This window comes from Harpia harpyja, chromosome 2 (genome assembly GCF_026419915.1).
Source record: "Harpia harpyja isolate bHarHar1 chromosome 2, bHarHar1 primary haplotype, whole genome shotgun sequence".
NCBI lineage: Eukaryota > Metazoa > Chordata > Aves > Accipitriformes > Accipitridae > Harpia > Harpia harpyja.
In genome coordinates this window covers 58,684,808-58,704,566 of record NC_068941.1, presented here as the reverse complement: position 1 = coordinate 58,704,566, position 19,759 = coordinate 58,684,808, and the positions used below count along the sequence as shown (strand labels likewise).

The following is a 19,759-nucleotide window of genomic DNA, read 5'->3' as shown; positions in this document are numbered from 1 at the left end:
AACAAATTCAATACATAGACCCAGCTGAGTTGGGACGAGTATTCCCTGACTTAATAGGACTTCCACCTGCACAGAAGAGGCCTTTTAAAGACCTTTTCTAAAAATCAGTACAAAGCTGGATACCCTCAAGTTTCAGTACACAGTATTACTGCCAAAAATATTTTCCAGAGAATTTTGCAAAAAGTTAACAGAAATCACACTTGTTCCAAGATTAACTTTGCAAATCTGTCCTGGTCAAGGACTCAAATGACGTTTAATAGATTTGTAACTCAAAGTACTCCTCCTCCCTACCTCACTGCCCCAAAGAAAGTCCTCTCTTTTACCAATATCCTCTGACTTTATTTTGGCATGCTGTCAGTGGATTTTGCAGTGACTTTGTTCCCTGGCTTACAAATTGTAAAGATGATTTAGAACATCCACTTTCAAACCTTGTTAATGTTGATGCCAGAGTAACAGCATTAGCTTTAGCAGCTTTAAAGTTTCAAACATAATTCACTGCTAACATAGCTGTAAAATGTGTTAAAACCAGATGAAAATCACTTTAAAATGGTCTCAAGTTAAATTGGTACAATGTTCTTAGTGTGTAGAAGGCCTTGATTAGCCTGTGAGTAGGAATGTACTGGGTTTCATTTCAATTCACAGTTCACCATTATAAAGTAAAAGCCAATAAAAAGCCATGTTCTAACTTCTGCTACAAAGGAGCATGAATTTAAGCCTCAACGATCTAGCCGCTGCTTTTTCATTAAAAAAAGCCAAAACAAAACAAAACTTTTAAAGCTGTTGCTTATGTCAAGATAGTGAAATTCCAAGTCTATCTTTTATCTTTCATGATGTGCCTACTTGTGGGCCTGCTCCAGAACCTTGCTTACAAATACATACCTTTTTTTCCATGCAGAATAGTTTCAGTGAAACAATGAGCACCACTCAAACACATGCCATTGAATACATGCTTAAGTATTTTGGTGGCTTGATCCAATGTACGGGGCTTCAAGATTTCAGTTACAAACATCCTCACTGAAGTAAATCTCTCTAGTGCAGTAGTATCTTTTTAACGCTGTAATATAAACTATCGATTCATGTTAGGCTATTTATCAGAAACAGCAAAGTCCATCACAATGCTGCAACCAGCTAGATCAGAACATAAAGCACAAAGCATGTTTTCATGGCATGTAGCAAATACTCTGGATCTTTATGCACACAGATAAGTTGTTCCCAACAGCTGCCTCTTCTTTGTCGATCAGTCATCTCAAAAATGCAGTCTGATACAATGCCATGCTTGAATATTCTGATTCTTAAAATCTAAGATGAATTAAGGGCCAAATTCGGTAATTTGGTTTATTGCACAGGACTAATCTGCATAAAAACCCCATGCCTATGAGTATCTAAGGCCAGTAGTCATTACCTAAACATCCTTACTAATTTAAAGGTGAAGTCTAAGGACTGTACTTTCTAGTGGCCAATCAAATTTCTGTTAGTCACTTAGGCCTGATAGGGACTACCCATTAATATTTACCATACCCCTCTTTCCTATTTACTTATTCTTAAAGGAATACGGTTAAGGGACACTTACTCATTTTTAAGTTTAAAAGAACAGGCTTAATGAAATTTACTGATACAGTTAATGCTAAATCTTAATTCTGGTTTTCAAGACACGTTCCAAAAAGAAGGAAGAAAAATAGCTGTTATCCTATTACTTCCCGTTAGGGATGCCCCCTCTCCTACACCTCATAGTAGGAACTATGCAGAGGTTAGGGAGAAACGTTAGAAGGAAGTGGGAACATTAACATGTCAGCTGTTTAATAGAATTTTACTGAGTGCTTGCAGAGGTATACCTAACTGAACAGACTGTTTCACTTTACAGATGCAGTAATGTTTATGTCTCTAAGAAAGCATCCTTAAAAATTTTGACAATTATTGAGTTAGAAGATCAGAATCAGAGGTAGTGCACGTATGCCTCTAGGTGTGTATCCTCCTGTAGAGCTTGTGAATTGCTTACAATCACAACATTAGTATTACTGTCTACGGTTGTGTCCTCCACAGGGGATATTTGATATTAAAGAGCTCATGGAAATCAAATATACTTGTCAAGTGCCCATCAGAAAAAAGAGAAGAAAAAAATGTGTATTGAAAAATCACAAAATAAGGTTGCAGTGAAAATTGAGATTGTAAAATGCAAAGTAATGAAAATACATCAATCATTTTATTTCCAACTAAGAAACTCCAGGTCCACCAGTGTAACTATGTAAGCACAAATGAGGTAAGATTTTTTTCCAGCCTCTGCACAGAAAAATGGTGCAACCTAAAATGAGACTATTGATTACATGGCTTTGTTCTTTGGATTCTGCAGCTCTGTCACTCCCAATAAAAACGTTTTTTGATGGACACTGGCAAATATATATAGTTTATGAATGATACACCTGCAAACCAAAGAGAATTATTAGTATATGAGAGTCATGTAGGGATGCAGCATTTTACCAGTAAAAGTATGTGAAACTCAGCTGTAATAAACAGAAAGTCTCAACGTAAACAATTTTCTGTTGCTGGTCCAAAAGAATTTCAGAGTAACCTTTACGTGTCTGCAACCTCAAATATGCAAAGAACATGCCATTTTATCTGTTCAGCGTGTGTGTACTTAGAGAAGCCCACCTCCCCAGGCTGTCAGGAATGTGGTTATTTAGCCCACTTTTCGCAAATGGAAAGTTAAGCACAGTATATAGGTGTTTGTGCTACAGAAGCCTAGCGTGTTTGGCTGTGCGTGTGTTCCCACACGGAGGATATACCTTTCTGGCACCACTGAAAAAATGATTCGTGTACGTCAGTGCATAACATTATTACTTTGAATACCAAACGGAGGCAGAACCCAACCTTCATTTTGCAGCTCTGCATCCACATGTTTCACAGTGAATCTAGTCCGTGTTACGTCGCCGTAGACGTGTCGGGTAGGAAAGAAGTTTTACTGTATCGTGGTGAGGAATCTAAACGGCCGTGCCTAGCAGGAGCCTAAAACCGCTTAAGGACCACTCCTTTTCGGCAGTCCCGATGCGTGCGCGTTACCCTTTAACATAAGCATCTCGAGTAACGCCGAGAATGACGGCCGGGCCTCGCCGCGACGCCGGCGGGAGGTCAGCGCCCGTGTGACACCGCGGCGGCGGGGCTGGGTGCCCGGGACGGGGCGGCGGGGCGCATACCCAACGCCCGCCTGTGCGGCCACGCCGCGGGCTCCGCGCACGGAGGCCGGCGGGCAGCGCGGGGCCGTTCGCACGCCCGGGCCGGCGGCGCGGACCCCCGGCGGCGGGCGGCGCCGGGGGCGGATGCGCCTTCAGGGAGATGCAGCCGAGGTGCACAGCACGTCCGAGCGCTGCTCCTTCGGCGGGACCGGCCCGGGAGGGCGGGAGGCGGCGGGGCGTTCCTTGCGTTTCGCCACCGGGATGCTCCGCCGGCGCGGAGCGGGAGAAAGGGACGGGACGCGCCCGAGCGGGCAGCACCCCCCCCGCCCTGGCCGCTCCCCTCCCCTCCCAGCCCGCTCCTCCCTCCGCCGCCGCCGGCGAGCCGGGGCCCTCCCGGCTGCACGTGCCGGCGCGGGGCCGCGACCACCCCCGGGGGCAGCCGCCGCGGCCCGGCCCGGCCCGGCCCGGCCCGGAGAAGCCGGTCTCGGACGGCAGCCCCGTCCAGCCCGCCCCCGACCGCCGTGCCCCCCGCCCCCTTACCTGTGCTGCAGCCCCACCAGCCCCAGCGTGATCACATGGGGCACGTCCAGCTCCGTGGGCCACACGCCGGAGGCGATGCAGCCGAACACGCCGCACTCCTCCCGGATGCCCAGCTCCTCCAGCTCCATGGCGCGGGCGGCACGTGGCGGCCCCGGCCCCGGCGGGCGGCCCCGGCCCCGGTCCCGGTCCCGGTCCCGCTGTGGCAGCTCCCGTGCGCTCACTGCCGGCGCCGCGCGCAGCCAACAGCGCCGCGCCGCGCGGGGCCGCCGGTAGCCTGCCGGCGCGGCCTCCCTCATTTACATACGGGGGGGCGCCCCCGGCCCCCACACCGCCGCCTCGCCCGCCCCCCCTTTCCCCCCCGCTGACAGTCTGGCCCGCGACCCCGGACCCGCTGCCCCCCCCCGGGGGGGGGGGAGGTGTTTGCCCGTGGGGCGGGGGGCCGGGCGCGGCGCGGCGCCGGCATTGGCCGGGGCGTGGGGCCGGGGCCGTGTTTGCACGGGGGGTGGCGGGGAAGGGGGGGAGGGAGGGACGACGGCCGGCTGGGGTTCGCTCGGGGGGCTTGGCGGGGCGGAGAGGGGCGCGGGCCGCCCCCGCCGCGTTGGGCGGCGATTGGCGGGCGGCGCCGCTGCCCGCTGCCCCGCCTGCCCGCCCCTTCCGCCGACCCCTTCTTACCCCGGCGGCGGGGCCCGGCGGCGTGCGCTGAAGCCTCTCTTCTGTGCCCTAGGTGCCTGCTCCCGCTCCCGCCGCCGTAGCCATGGCCCCCACAGCATCAGGTAACCGCCTGCCCCCCCCCCTCCCCCCCACCGGCAGGGCAAGCCGCGAGGGGGCGGCCCGCGCGCCGCGGCCTTTGAGCGCCGTGGGGAGCCGGTAACGGCGGGGGGGGGGGGGAACACACACGCCGCTCCCGAGGGGCCGGTGCCCGCTCAGCCGGGCTCGGGGTGTCGGTGCTTGGGAGTGAACTTTTTTTTTTTTCCCCGCAAAGTTTTTAATTTTGTTGGGTTTTTGTGTGGGTGGCCGCGCTCCAGCCTGGGGCGGGCACGCCTGCCCCCCCTCGCCCCGCGGGAGAGGCGGCGAGGGGCAGGTGAACGCTTCGAGCCTCACCCGCTGCGGGCGGAGGAGGATGCTCCGGGCGGCTGCCGCTTGGCTCTCTGAGCTTCGGGTTTGTCCCGAAGTTAAAAAACTTAAAAAAAAAAAAAAAAGAAGAAAAAAAAGCAACACATGGGTGAAATCGGCACGGCTCCTGCCGGCACCGCCTCAGAGGGCACTTCCGAACCCCGCGCTGGTGTGGGGAGAGCGTCGCCGAAGGAGCGGAGCAGCCGCCCGGCCGCCTTTAACGGGCGCATCCCTCCTGGGGCCGGAGCCCCGTGGGCAGGAGCTTTGAGCTGTTGCTTTTGCCCTCGCTGCTCGGAGGGAAACCTGACCAAATTGCCCTGTAGATTGGGGGATTAGCCTGCTCTTCATGGTCACCGACTGCAGCGTGGGGTCCTGCTGGGTCTCGCTTGGCCGGCAACTGATAAAGTGTGCGAACCTGGTGGGCTTACATGCAGAAGTAAAAAATTCCTTTCAAACTGAAACTTTTTTTTTTTTAATTTATTTCTCTAGACCTGAAACTTGGTAAAAAAGTTAATGAAGGTAAAACGAAAGAAGTGTACGAGCTGCCAGATATGCCAGGATGTGTTCTCATGCAGTCGAAAGACCAAATAACAGCGGGAAATGCAGCCAGGAAGGACCGAATGGAAGGGAAGGCTGCCATTTCCAATACAACAACTAGCTGTGTGTTTCAGTTGCTTCAAGAAGCCGGTAAGTATTTCAAAGGTAGAGTACATCCCTGTGTGTTACAGATGTTGTTACTAAACAGTATTGTTTATGTATACGTTGGTTTATCCTGCCTTGAAGCTCTGATGGGTTTTTTGAGTGTCTTTTCTATTAGTTTTCAGTTACACTTTTCCCTCTGGTACTACAGAGCTGGGTGGGCGACTTGTTCATTTGGAACATGAGACTATCTGAAGTAATCTTCTAGTAGCAGATAACACTGCTTGTTTGGACACACCTCTGATCCTGCCCTCTACTTTTGTCAGTTCTTCCCTACCCCTACGCCCACTTGCCTGTAATACCAGACTGGATGCATCTCGCCTTTCTTACTACATCTGCCTGCAGAGAAGACACTGCTAGCTAGTGGCACTACCAGACTATGTCTAAGCTGTGTGAAATTTGTGTCTAAATGTTAAAAGATAAAATTAGAGTATCTTTTTTTTTCTTTTCCCCTCTCAGTGTGCTATATTAATGTAAAGTTTCTGTATGCTTTGTACTTAAACACTTATGAGGACTATATTGCAAATGCATGTATTGGTCTGTATTGAATGTATTGGGAACTTAATGTTTATTTTAAGACTCAAAATATTTCTGATGCTAGAAGCGAGCTTTCATGCAACATGTAACTAACTTGAGTCACTTCAAGTAAGTTTTGCACCACACTTCCAGAAGTGGAGCCAGTATCTTTGCTTTGAGAAAGCATTTTGAAGTGTCTTCGACTCAGAAGCTTGCAAGTTGCAAAGAGGAATTCGTGCTGGTGGGTTTCTAACTTGAGTCTGCAAACAGTACTATAACACAGGCACCAGTAAACTTCATTAAGACCACTTACAGCTGCATGCTCAGTGCACTTTGAAGCATTCGCACAAAGATTGCTTGAAGTACTAGCTGAGTTACTCTAGAAGTTGTATTATCTGTTACAAGGTGTAGTAATAGTTCTCAGACAGTCAAACAGTAGAGTCCTAGCGTGTTTCACGTGTGGGGAAGAGGAAGATGGTTTCTGTAGAGTTGTATCTACCTTAATTTTTGTGCAAGTAGTTCTTAAAATATGGGCTGAGACAAAGATACATGAAGTCATTCAGTATAATCCTCAGTCACTGGCTTTCTTGGGAAACCTATATTTGCAGTTGATTAAAACTACCAGTTTCAATGAGATGTTTTGCCTAATTTTTAAATGGCAATAGTTAAGATAACAATCACAATACTTAATATTCTACAGATACGAACTTTAAATGTGAAGAAGCCATGCTGTAGACCTCTCAAAGATCCTTAAATGGCTTGTACTCAGTAACTTCAGGTGCTGTGGAAAAATACGCAGAGTAAACTGCAGCTCCGTTTTAAAGCAACAAAAGAACTTTCAGCATTCTTCTCCAGTTTGCTTATTTGACTGGCATAAATCGCAGATAATGTGAATGCCTTATCGTAGAAGTAGTTTGGTTTGCTTTGCGCAACTCTTCTTAACCTACTTCTTCAAAAGTGATGATTTACAAAGTTCTGTTAAAGTTTTTCTCCCTTTTATAATAGAGCTAATGTCAGCCCTTCGAAAACACGCATCTGCACTGATGAAAAATGTAGTAGTAAACCATGCAGGGGCCTTAATGCCTGCATTTAGAAGTGACTTAATGTGCAGTTGATTATTTAAATCATTCTGCCCTTGAGGGCAATGCAACAAAATCTGAAGGGTCAATGTCAATACTATATTTTTAGGCTTTAATTCTTCCTTTATGGCTCTGGAACTGGAATGGAATAGAGCTACTTCTTGGTTTGACTGGATGCAGCTCCTTTGTCTTCTGTTTCTGGCAAATGCCAATTAGGCTTGGCAGTTGTCTTGCCCTGGGGGGAGAAAGGTGGGACTTTCCTCAAGAGTGAAATTGCAAAAAGAGCCATTTGGCACTTACAGTGCCTATCTGCATGTGTTGGCTATCCCCGTTTAATACGGGATCATGTTAGAGCTATGTGAGAAGGTTGACTTGCGGCAGAAGGCTTGGGTCTGTGCACACGCTTTTCTGAGTCTTAATGTCTTTTGCCTAACAAATCACTGAGATCTAGTGCCCTAAATGTTAGTTTGTAATGGAAGGGAGGACTAAGTTGTTCTGTTCCCTGCTCCATTCTCCTTTATTAAACAAAGTAGTAAAGACCACTGTGCTCCCTAACTCCTTTGAAAGTCTCCAATTACTGTTCCACGTGTGATGGATCTTCCACCAGAGAGCATAGCTGGGTATTTGGTTGCTGCTAACTTTTGTTTAAAAACAACCCGTTGTGAGGGATAGATTTTTTTTTTTTTTTAAAGCTCTGTGAAAAAAATTTATTTGCAAGAATAGGATTTCTGATCAGAACATAAGGTTGTGAGCTACGAGTGAGCATTTTATGATAAAAATGGCAAAACTAACGAGTTGTGGAAGATAACCGTGTTGATTGCCTTTTGCAAGGCTAGAATGGGCTTACAATACCCTGAAGAGATTCAGTGTGTCCCTTAAGTCCAGAGAAGAACAAGATTCAGTTGTACTTAAAGACATTTGTGACTCTTGTTTCAACTGTGGACTGTGCCTAGTAATGGAACTAAGCTGCCATCTTTATATTTAGGAATCAAAACAGCTTTTGTCAGGAAACAGAGTGACACAGCATTCATAGCAGCTCACTGTGAAATGATCCCAATTGAATGGGTGTGCAGAAGAATTGCTACTGGCTCCTTCCTCAAAAGAAACCCTGGTGTCAAAGAAGGATATAAGTTTTACCCACCCAAAATTGAGATGTTTTACAAGGTAAGTTTCCTTTCCTGTGATGTTAATCAAATTTAAACAGAGCTAGAACTCTGTATTATCTCCTTTAAAATGCTGAGAAGTAAAGCAAGTAGTGCTAGGGGCTGACCAATCCTCTTAGTATTGGCAGTTTTGCCATCCTAATGTTTTCTTGCATTCTTGTCCAACAGCTGTTTTGTCTAAAGTGCATATAATGTAATACTGGCTTACAGGGCCATCAAAGAGTAACAAGCCAAACTACACATAAAATAGGAAAATGTTTTATCTATAAGGCATAAGGACTTTTTACGTATAAGCCTAACATGTCAGTTGAAATGGATATGTTGATATATTTGAAGAAATTAAACAGTACTTGCATGGTGAGCAGCTAGCTAGTCGTTTAGGATTCTGAACTTCTTTGGGAATGTGTCCTGAAAGAAGGGTCTTGTGAACTGTGACCTAAAGTGTTGTTTGTAGTGTACCCTGTCACTCTTGTGGCACTGTCCAAACTTGAGGTGCTTTTAAAGATGTTCAGGTGTTACAGCAAGTGTTCTCAGTGATGCTGTCGCATTTTTTTTTAGTGCTAATCATAAAATACTAGTTTGAAGCCTCTATTTGGTTTTTCGAAAAACAAGCAAACAAAACCTAGTATTATCTTCTGATGGCTATTCTCCTCTTACAGCAAGCTTAAATTACATGATGTATATGTTTTGGTTTTCTCAACAGGATGATGCTAATAATGATCCACAGTGGTCTGAGGAGCAGCTAATTGAAGCAAAATTCTGCTTTGCTGGACTTACTATTGGCCAGACTGAAGTGGATATTATGGCTCGTTCTACTCAAGCTATTTTTGAGATCCTGGAAAAATCATGGCAGCCCCAAAACTGCACTCTGGTAGACCTGAAGGTATAAGAATCTGATTTCTTGTGATCCTGGTTCTGACAGGAAATACATCACTGTATAGTTCCTAAGATAGGGTTCTTATTGTCTTTTTAGATTGAATTTGGTGTTAATATTCTGACAAAAGAAATTGTTCTTGCCGATGTTATTGATAATGATTCATGGAGACTGTGGCCATCAGGAGACAGAAGCCAACAGAAGGACAAACAGGTAGTGTTTCAGTCTTTACCTTCTAAGTCAGTTGGGAAGGAGAATGAAAAAAGTAAACCCTACAGTTAAACATCTGCTTTTGAAGTGGCTTTTTCTAGATAGTCTTATCTTGTTACAGAGTAGCTGATAGGTTACCTAATGTCCAATCCTGTTATCATTAAATAGTTGAGTATCTGGTTTATGGTAGAAAAAAATCCTCTGCCTGTGTATCTTCAGTAGGAAAGCCCAACAGCACTATTGACTGGAGCTATTATACTGAAGTGTGGAGCTTCCAGAGGTAATAAGAATTTCTGACTTGTTGTACAGATAATAAAATAGTTGGACAACAAATCAGTGGGAACAATAGAAGCTTTGGTTCCCAAGTCTGCCTCCCAGGTTTCTCTGTTTATTCAGTGGTATACTCTACTGGCAGAGGTCTGGTGATACATAAGAGGGATCTGCAGGGAGAACTCTTTTCTTCATTACTTATTTTGGTTAAGCCTGAATTCAATATTCAGTTGTCTCCAAGTGTTACTAACATACTGTGTCCACATATGAGGGCTGCAAACATAAGTTTGAAATAAAACTTGTTCTATATTTAAACTTGTAGCAATTACGCTTGTCAAATATCTCTGAATTACCAGATGAATAGTTATGAAAGAACTGGTTTGGGAATGCTGCTGTCATGGAGCTTCTGTGACAGTTGTTGAGACTAGTAACGGAGACCCTGTGAGAGAAAGTGGCTGTAAGCCACAGGGGAAGATTTCAGAGGGGGGGGGGCAGGTATTACTTTTTTAAATTAGGAAGCACAACTGCTCTACTGCTTACTTTACCTGAATTATGTAGTAGCATGCTTGAGTGAATTGCTCTGACGGTGCTTTTGCTCATCTCCTTAAAATAAGGTACATGATAACATCATGCAGAACCTAGGTTGGCTAGTGCAGTGCTACTGCAGGCAATCACATCATTACAAATCCAATTTTAAAGAAGTTTTATGTCTTTCCCAAATCTACCCTTTGGGGAGCCTCCAAAACCTTGATACCCACGTGGCTAAAAGCCTTTCATGTTGCAAATGGCCATGAACTATAATGGAGAAGGTTGTTTACATCTACTGAGATGGTTCTTCATTAAATAGCTCTTCCTTGCTTCCATATCCACTCTTTCCTATAGCTGTACCAATGTCTGTTCTCCTTCCTGTGGAATTGCTAGAAACTGCATAAATACTTCAGTTGGGATATTCTTATCAGTTATGGTAGCAAAACGAGTGCTTTGGGTACCCAAAACACGGTAACTTCAGTATTTATTTTTTTCCTGTTTTCAGTCCTACCGGGACCTGAAAGAAGTGACTCCTGAAGCACTGCAAATGGTTAAGAGAAACTTCGAATGGGTTGCAGAAAGAGTGGAGGTATCTGTTTTTCATGAACAACTTATCTAGACTTCAATAACTGCATATCTTCAGTCCTGTTGACTGCTTTTCTTTCCCTTGCCCCCCCTTTACTCTTTTCCCTAGTTGCTTCTGAAAACAAAGAGCCAAGGTAGAGTTGTGGTGTTGATGGGATCTCCTTCTGACCTCAGTCACTGTGAAAAAATAAAAAAGGCATGTGCAACCTTTGGAATTCCTTGTGAGTTAAGAGTGACCTCTGCTCACAAAGGGCCAGATGAAACCCTGAGGATCAAAGCAGAATATGAAGGTAAATGCCAAAGAACTACTGATTTGGATTCAAACAGTATCATGTTCAAGAATGACTTGGCAACTTAAGGATTTGTGTGGGATTCTTCCATTTTTTTTGTTAAACAGAACACCAAGCTGTTCTACACTTGCTAATTACATAATGACAGGTTATAGACTGCACTAAGCAATTACAGAGTAATGTATTATCCTACTGCCCAGCCACAACTTCCATAAGTCTAACCTCTGCTTTTATCCCAGTACCAGAACTACTTTGCCCAAGCCTTGATCATGTTAATACATTTATTGTAGCATCTTGCTGGTGATGCTGGCCTGCCTGAAACAAGGAGGAATGATAGTTTCTCTAGCTGACTCTGAATATCCTTATGTGTTATTTACAAGGCAGATGTTGCTCCCATCATGTTTTCCTGTCTGTTTCATGAAAATATTCTTGCTTGTTATTTTGGATGCCATCAGAAAAAGATACTTGATTTAAATTCTGATCTTTACCAAGAAAACTTGACATCTCTTCAAAAGTGTTTATAGCCTAGCAGAGGAGAGATAAGAACTATTTGTTCTGTGGGAGTATACTTTCTACTCAGTGAAATTACAGATGTGGTAACCATAGTTGAGAAACACTTATTCTGAGGTGAACTGTGTAAGATTTAAGGAGAGGAACACTTAAAAATGCCAGAGGTTTAATGGTTATGTTCTCTACAAAGCTAAGCAGCACCTATTCCTCAGATACTGAGACTTCCCCTCAGAGGCAGAGTAAGACATGCTAACTTCAGTTGTGGTAAACAGTAGCTGGGATTTAAGGCTGCAAGATTTAGAAGATATTTCTGTAAAGAGGGAATTTGGACACAAAATTCTAGTGCTATGTAATGGACTTGACAAAATAACTGCAAACAGAATTGTGGACTCGAATAAAGTTCCCACAAAAGCAAGTGGTAAAGAACAAGGTGAAGGTGGATTGCTTATTTTTGCATGTCTTCCTCCCCACCAGGAGATGGAATCCCAACAGTGTTTGTTGCAGTAGCTGGCAGAAGCAACGGTTTGGGGCCAGTGATGTCCGGTAACACTGCTTACCCAGTTGTCAACTGTCCTCCACTCTCAGCTGACTGGGGTACTCAGGATGTGTGGTCCTCTCTCAGACTACCCAGTGGTAAGATGATCTTCCACTTATGCTCTTCTTCTGACCTAGCTCTATTTTTGTTGTTGTTCTAGTGTACATACGTGTACAAACACACATGGCAAAACACTAGAAAAATAGCTGGATCAGTACTGAACTAAGTCTTTGGAAATATCTTGCATACAGTCTTTGACTTCTTGATGGCAAAAAGCCCAACAGACAGAGCAAAGATTACATAGGAGTAATGTTTAGAGAAATATAAACCTTGGCTTATCCTTGCTAAGCATTCCAGTTTGAAATTTGAGTCAGTATTATTGGGGATTTAAATAACTGAATTTTGTTCAGTTATAGAGCTGCATTTTCCTTATGATCAAAGATCAAAAAATACCTTTCTCCACAATCAGTGTAGGTAAGAGCTTAACTCTTAACTGTTCCTTCAGTGCACTGCTACCTGTATGATTTTTAACTTTGTTAGTGACTTGAATGGATGCTTGGCAACCAGAAGTCTGTTCCCTCTGTATAAGGAGAGTCATTTGGTATGCTGGCTTTGGGTTTAAAATGCCACGAAGCAGTCATGCTAGAAGTAGAGGAACACATGACACTTCAGTAGCTCTAAAACTAGATCATGTGGTTCCTGGAGGCTGAGACAAACATTGTCTTAAGTTGTTCCTCAGAGGCAGTGTTTTGTTTGACTATTAAAATATGCTTTGGTAAGTGACACTCTTCTCTGCAGGTCTTGGCTGTCCTACTACTTTGTCACCTGAAGGAGCTGCCCAGTTTGCTGCCCAGATATTTGGGTTAAACAACCATTTGGTGTGGGCCAAACTGCGATCAAATATGTTAAACACCTGGATCTCCTTGAAGCAGGCTGACAAAAAACTTCGAGAGTGCACCTTGTAAGTTGTACTAACAAGTAACTTTTATTAGTTATGCAAAGATAATGGCGTGCATATTCATTCATATTAGGATTTACATCTGGATGAGCTCAAAAGTCATGCATCCTTTTTTACAGAGGAAAGCATTATTAGAGCAGCAGATGAGGTCTGTGTCCTCATCCTTCCCTTGTGTATTTTTTTAATACTTAGTAAAAGATGGGGAAGTAGTATTTTAGATATCTCTTTCTGTTGCTCCAAAATGGTGCTCTTCTGCTTTTTAGTGTATACAGTTAACTACAGACTATGTCAAGAGAATGATTTGGTGTGATCTAAATAGAATTCAACTAGTCTTCTGTATTTCTGTAACAGTAATATTCTTCCATAGTAATGATGTATGTCTTGAACCTTATTAACTCAACTGGACTGCTAACTAAAGTCAGTGCTGATGCTGTTCTGCTTGCAATGATGGTATGCTTTCTTTAGCAATAAAATGGCAACATATGCTGTATTAATAGGAAAAGGGGCTGGAAAAATGTTTTAAGAGCCTGAAATAAATACCTGCCTTATTTAAAAAATGTATATACATACATGTTTTTGTTTTTTTTAAATATGTGTGTGTATACATACCCCATTGATATCTTCTCGAATGATGTGATAGAAGTTGACACCAATTTTCTTGTTCATAACAAGCTATAAATACAAATGGTTGGAGTGAACTGTAACTAGGCTCATTGCCTGTTTGCTGTAATTCTTGCCTAGTCCAGTCTTTTAAATACTAGGCAGATCTCTCCCTTCAGTAGTTCTAAAGGGCCTGTGTGCTGTTGTCAAACTGTCTTCATACACTTCAATAACTCTATTATATATCTATATTTCCTCACTGTTTCTATGGAAATTTTACTGAACTGAAGGGGGAATAAATAGTAAAGCAACAAACTACTGGGGGGAAATCTAAGCATGGCTGTCTTGTCTTTGCACACACCAATCTTCTAAGTAGGTACGATTCTAACAAATATGCAATTACTCAATGTATGTAACATGCTTTTACAATTATAAATAAACTATTGAATTCAAAGCTTTGTCATGGAGACTTATTGAATAATTACACTCAACTAGCCATTAGCTGTGGTACATAACTTCAGGACCTTAAGTTAGGTAATAATCTTGCATAGAACAGTATTAGGTGACAGTCTTCTGGAAGATACTCTACTCCTTGATTAAGTGTCCCACTGTTAAAGCTGTGTTGTTTTGTTCCTAATGTTCTGCTTTACGGTTGTGTGGTAGGTTAGGCTTACCCCTTAGTGTGAGTAACTGGATTAAACGATGCTGCTGCTGGCCTTCTCATTCACAGAAAGGGACCACATCTTATGTGTAGTTGTGTGGAAGAGCTCTAAGCAGTGCTCTCAGCAGTACCGTCTTCTGGAGTTAGGTGCAGGGGGTTTTTAATTGGTCAAAGCTTATGCTAAAGCAAATAACTAGAACTCTTTACTTAGTCTGGGGGGTGTTTGCTTTTCTAATGAATTTCTACATGAAATATCAATAATAGCGAGGGCTAGTGCTGACAAAGAGGTTGAAATTCCTTGGTGGCATACCATCTCTGTGGAAGCACTGACTTAAAAGTGAAGATCCTCAAGATGCTGGTTTTTTAGCAAGCAAGCTATTTACCAAGCTTGTACTCACTTGCATGCTTAATGCTAGCACATCTGAAAGCCTGCGGTCAGCTAGCTCTCCTAACAGGATAGTGGTATGAACTTACTTCAACTAGCAGGAAAAATTAATGGGTGAAAAGAGATGAGTGCATGCTCTTTGTTTGCTTAGGTGAGTGAATTGGATCGTATCTTGTAATCGGACAAGAACCAGAGCCAACGCCTGTTGAGTGCAGCACTTCTTTCTCCTGGTGGCAGCAGTCTGCTAGCTCAGCTGTATAACAATGCATAACCTGAGGGTGAAGTTACACAAGGGGTGAAGGTGTCATTTCCTATTCTTCCCCTCCCTACCCAACACTACAGTTGGTGTTAGCTCTGATGGGTAATCAACCTGACAAGCTTATTAGTCACCTGACTACCCTAGCACCATGGTGAGACAGACAACTGCAGCCAGCCATTTGTGTCTCTTTTTCCACCCGCATCGCTGTGTTATATTGCTGTCTCTGTACAGTCTTCACCCATGCAATAAAAATTAGTAACAGACAATGGTCTGAGCGTTACACCTAGAATACTCTGTACTGTCTCTAGTTACTTTTCTCAAATTACTTGCACCCTGATTATACTAACTTTGCTTGTAAAACTGTGCCAATTTACATTGGGCACGAGCATGCTAAGTGCTTTAGTTGCCATGGAGATGGTCATCAGCTTTTGGATGGGGTGAGTTGTTTGGGGGGGTGTTTTGTGCTGTCTGCACTGAACTCTCAGAAGCAAACCCTTGCTTGAGCAGTTGCCTTGCAAAGAAGTACTAAGACACAGCAGCTAGCATTAACAGTGTGTTGCTGTGATCAGCAGATAAAACCTGCAGTCTATCATATCTGCAAGGACTTTATATAGTTGTCGTAAAGGCTGAAGTGCTGCATAGCAGCTGCTTAGGTGTTTTGCTGGAAGTTCTTCACAAAGCTTTTGCTGTGAAATGAAAATACTTCCCTGTGGTTCAGCATTCCAATCATTACATTGATGCAATAACCTGAGAATTTTTTCAGCCAGAAATTGTTCTTGTAGCACTTGCTTATTTTGTCCAATTTTAAAAACTATCCCAACAAATTCTTAAAAAGTGCTATTATCTTCACAAAAACTACTACATAGAGAGGTTACTGAAATTTATTTGCATTTTTTAAATTGAGCTGGAATACCTGTAATGAAAAATCTAATTTTTACGCACCTGCTGTGGAACATAGGACCCTGAATTAGATCATGTCCTAATTAGCAGAGCTACCTGCTTAACAGTTTATGTTCTTTAAAGATACCAGCAAGGAGCTGTTTAGACTTAGCAGAGGGAAGTGCTGAGGGCAGGACTTGTTTTACATCCTACACTGCTTCAGGTACAGGTGAGTGGCACCTGGTGTTCAGCTTTTATAACATCGTTTCCAAAAAAAGCCAACCCCAAACCAAAAAAACCCATTTGGTAAAAATGAGGGGAAAACTAGTCATTGCTCCCACTGATTTGTCCTCCATCCACAGTTCAAAGGTTAAAGCACCTATCCAGGACACCAAAGGTATGGTTTTAATATCCTCTGCCTGTGGAGAGCTGTAAAAAGTGAACTGAAGGCCTGAGAGAGGATGTGATCTAGACTTCTTGGGGGTGGCATTAAGGCACTCCCTGTTTTTGAAGCCTTTATTTTTGAAAGCTATTAAAAGTAATTCGTACCCAAATAAAAATGATGACTGTTGCCTCACTAGAGCGGGCATTTGAACCTTTTCTCACAGCCCCAGTACTTTCTTTAAGCAATGCAACTTAACTGTGAAATAGTGTTAGAAATCTTGAGCCATGTTTTAAAATAAAATCAGAAGTGCCTGTTGCACTGTGTTTGGATCACATTGCAGCAGGCATGTCATACGCGTTTTCAGAGCACGCTTCCCTGTTCAAAACTTCCAAAAGCTTACACACGAGAATGCTCAATCTCTGGGCTCAGACAAAAATAAGGTGTAAAGGTTGCCTGAACAATCAAGACTTGTTTCAAGGTATGTACAAGAGGAGAACTTTACATAGAGGGTTGATTTAAAAAAAAAAAAAAAAACCACTCCAAAACACAAACCCAAATTTCCTGCAGAGCTTAAGTACCTCTGGAATTGGGTTTCCAGTTCCCAAACCCCTATTCCATTTCAGATTTAAGCGTCTGCATTCAGAACTCGTCAGAGTTGCTGTGCCATGGCTACTTGAGTGAGAAGGACCCAAAGCCACTTAAGCAGCTGCTGTTGTGCTTTTGCAGAAGCATTTTGGATCTTGACAGGGCAGAACAGCCTCTTACTCATCAAAGCCCCATCAGGATACACAAAGTCAGTGCTCCAGCTAGGATCTCAAAGCATAGTATTCACTCAAAACATAATACACACTCTATGGGTTAGAGCAGTCAGCCAGGTTATAAACAATTTAATCCCCTCTTTACTGGGTGAAAGGGACAAAACTTAATTTCTCCCTTGCTACTTCAACCACCAGAGACATGCAGAGATCTGTAGGAAGGGAAGACCTTAATTTCCCCTTTTTTCCCCCCACTGCTTCAATTTGTTTCCTTAAATAACTGCAACAGGGGTTGGAGCACAGCAATGCTGTAGCTGCCTCTAGAGCTTTGGGTTTCTGCCTCAGGAGTCTTGTAGCAGGCCTTAGACAGATCCTGTTGTCTTTCTTTGGTATGGAAATGATGATGACTATGAAATATCAGTTCAACTAGACTGGGAGCTTTCTGAAGGACTTACTTCCTGAAGAGTGTAAAGAAGATCTTAGACTTGGAGAAGACAGAAGATTTGTTGCTCCCAATGGAAGGCAAAATTCAAAACTTCTTGAGGAAGGAATTAAGATGTATTTGCATGGAACTTGGTAAAAGAATTAGCTATAACAGCTTTTCTCTCTCTCCCCTCCTCCTGATAACAGGAGGATATCTTGGTAGAAAAACAGTACAGCAAACAAGCTGCCAAAAGCTCAACAGACGCTTGAGAATATCAAGCATCAAGTTCAAGTCTTTCCAAGGCCGGAGCTTTCCACGGGAAAGAACAGCTTGTCTTTCATGGGAGCTGGGAGCTCCCACAACACCGGGGTTTCATCCAGCAGGGGACAATTGGCTGAAACACCCGATAAACAAATCCAATAAATGGGTGTAGGGAAGAGGTGGGATGAGCTGGGGCAGCCCCAGCAGGTAGCCCTCAGCCAGAACTAAGTAAGGTCTGATGCAAGAGGGGAGGGGAAAAAAAAAAAAAAAAAAAAGAAAAGAAAAAGGAAGAAAAGGGAAAAAAAGAAAACCCCCAAACAACCACCACCACCTTACAGCAGTGTCAGGGAGAAGCCAGCCCACTTTGCCAAGCACCTCATATAGCTCTTCATGCTGATAACATCCCTAGCTGACAGACCAGAAAGCTCTTGAACGCAAGGAACCAACACTCTCACAAATAATAATGTAATTAAACAATTTAAGATGGCAAGCTCCAGAGAATTTCTATTTGGATTGCAAAGTGACTGTATTTGTCTTAATACAAAACAGCTCCCTGTCCCCAGTTTCCCAGTACATCCCTTTTCTTTTCTAACACGCTTAAACATCTAGTAAATGGCCAGCTTCCTAGCTAGTACAGGTTCATATTCAGTCTGCTTTAAAAGTTACTTCCAATAGAGGACATTCTTCCATCTTGCTTACCAGACAAAACAAAACCCCTCAACTAGAAGTACAAAGACTTCTTTACCAACTTCTCCCTAGTATTCAAAACTTTTTGTCCTAGAGAGCCTGCCACATACTCAGAGGCACTCCTGGACTGCAGAAGCTACATCACTTGTACTATCACTAGTGCAATTACATTTTTAAATCCATGGTGAAATCCTCCTATTGGCCTTTGCTTGTAAAAGCAGTCACAGTCATGAGCATCCAAGAAAGTGTAACTTCACCAAAATCAAGGCTCAAAACTCCATGGACCCTTTATTTTGCTTTTTGGTAACGGCTTTAGAATAACTTACATCCTAGCATTAAACATTTTGCAGCTTTATGGTTTTTTTTTCATTTGTAGAAAAGCACAGAAAGGAGAGCGTAATGGACAGATTTCAGCATGATACAAAGTGGCATGGATACCTGTTTAAGGATTATTGTCTCTCGTATCTACTCACTAACTGGAACAACCTTCTTCCCATTAGAAACCCAGTTGTAGATAGCCAAGTTTCTACAGTCAAAGACAGTACTGAAAGAGCAACATCTCAGACTTGGTCAGGTGCAGGCCAGGCAGCTGTGGTTTGTCTACTGCTCCTGCAGACCTGCTCAAAGCCAAAGTTTGAACCATTCTCTCTGGGAACTACCCCCGCCCCAACTGATAATGTCAAGTGAGCAGTGCCTTGCACTGTAAGTCTCCCTTGTGCTGTTGTTCAGAAGACTCAGCTGTGCAGATCAACTCTACCCTGTCTCACTTGTAATCAATGTGAATGAGGCTATAGTAAAATTTCAGTATTTTAGCAGATATTTACCCCACCCCACACACACTGGGAGAGAGCTCAAAGGAATTGGTTAGATGACTTATAAAACCAAAAGGATGAGCATACTGTCCTTCCAAGTCTTGTAAAGCCTCTAGCAACGTTTCAATCTGGCCTAGTCTTTCACAGGGTTCAGAGCAAACATTTCTCCCTACTAATGTTCTAGCATCACTTCAAGTTTCATAGCCACCCCCACCAACATATCTTACAGCCATCTTTGCATATTGTCCTTAAAGAAACTTAGGACCAGTAAAAGGCCCACAGAGAAACAATTTACTATAAAGAATGTGATGGATGAAGTTTGTATATTTGCCAATTTCCAAAAGAAAAATCAAGTTAGATGGAGAACCACGAAGCCGCCATCTCACACCAAGAAAACTGAAGTTTCTAAACCTAAAGTTCATTGGTTCTCAGCCAGGGCACCAAGTTGTTACAAGAAATGATGTTTGGTAAGAGTAATTTAAGGTAAAGAGACTAGAGGCAAGTATTAATCATGAACTAAGAATTTCAGCAACATCTCTGGCCACAATTTAGCAAAACTGGAAGAGGTCCTTGCCAGAAAGATTTGAAAAATAATTTGAAAAATACACATCGGT

The 19,759-nt window shown here is 43.4% G+C and overlaps 1 protein-coding gene across 1 annotated transcript in view; it reads left to right on the top strand.

Annotated features, from left to right (window-relative positions):
- Positions 1–14,091, top strand: part of PAICS (phosphoribosylaminoimidazole carboxylase and phosphoribosylaminoimidazolesuccinocarboxamide synthase) — a 43,753-nt gene extending 29,662 nt beyond the window's left edge. The window contains exons 11-20 of the mRNA XM_052781013.1: positions 3,035–3,338; positions 4,432–4,480; positions 5,310–5,507; positions 8,100–8,278; positions 8,981–9,160; positions 9,251–9,364; positions 10,665–10,748; positions 10,854–11,034; positions 12,019–12,177; positions 12,878–14,091. Coding sequence (XP_052636973.1) covers positions 3,035–3,338; positions 4,432–4,480; positions 5,310–5,507; positions 8,100–8,278; positions 8,981–9,160; positions 9,251–9,364; positions 10,665–10,748; positions 10,854–11,034; positions 12,019–12,177; positions 12,878–13,044 — 1,615 coding nt within the window. The 3' untranslated portion in view covers positions 13,045–14,091. The remainder of the gene's footprint in view (positions 1–3,034; positions 3,339–4,431; positions 4,481–5,309; positions 5,508–8,099; positions 8,279–8,980; positions 9,161–9,250; positions 9,365–10,664; positions 10,749–10,853; positions 11,035–12,018; positions 12,178–12,877) is intronic.
- The last annotated feature ends 5,668 nt before the right edge of the window (positions 14,092–19,759 follow it).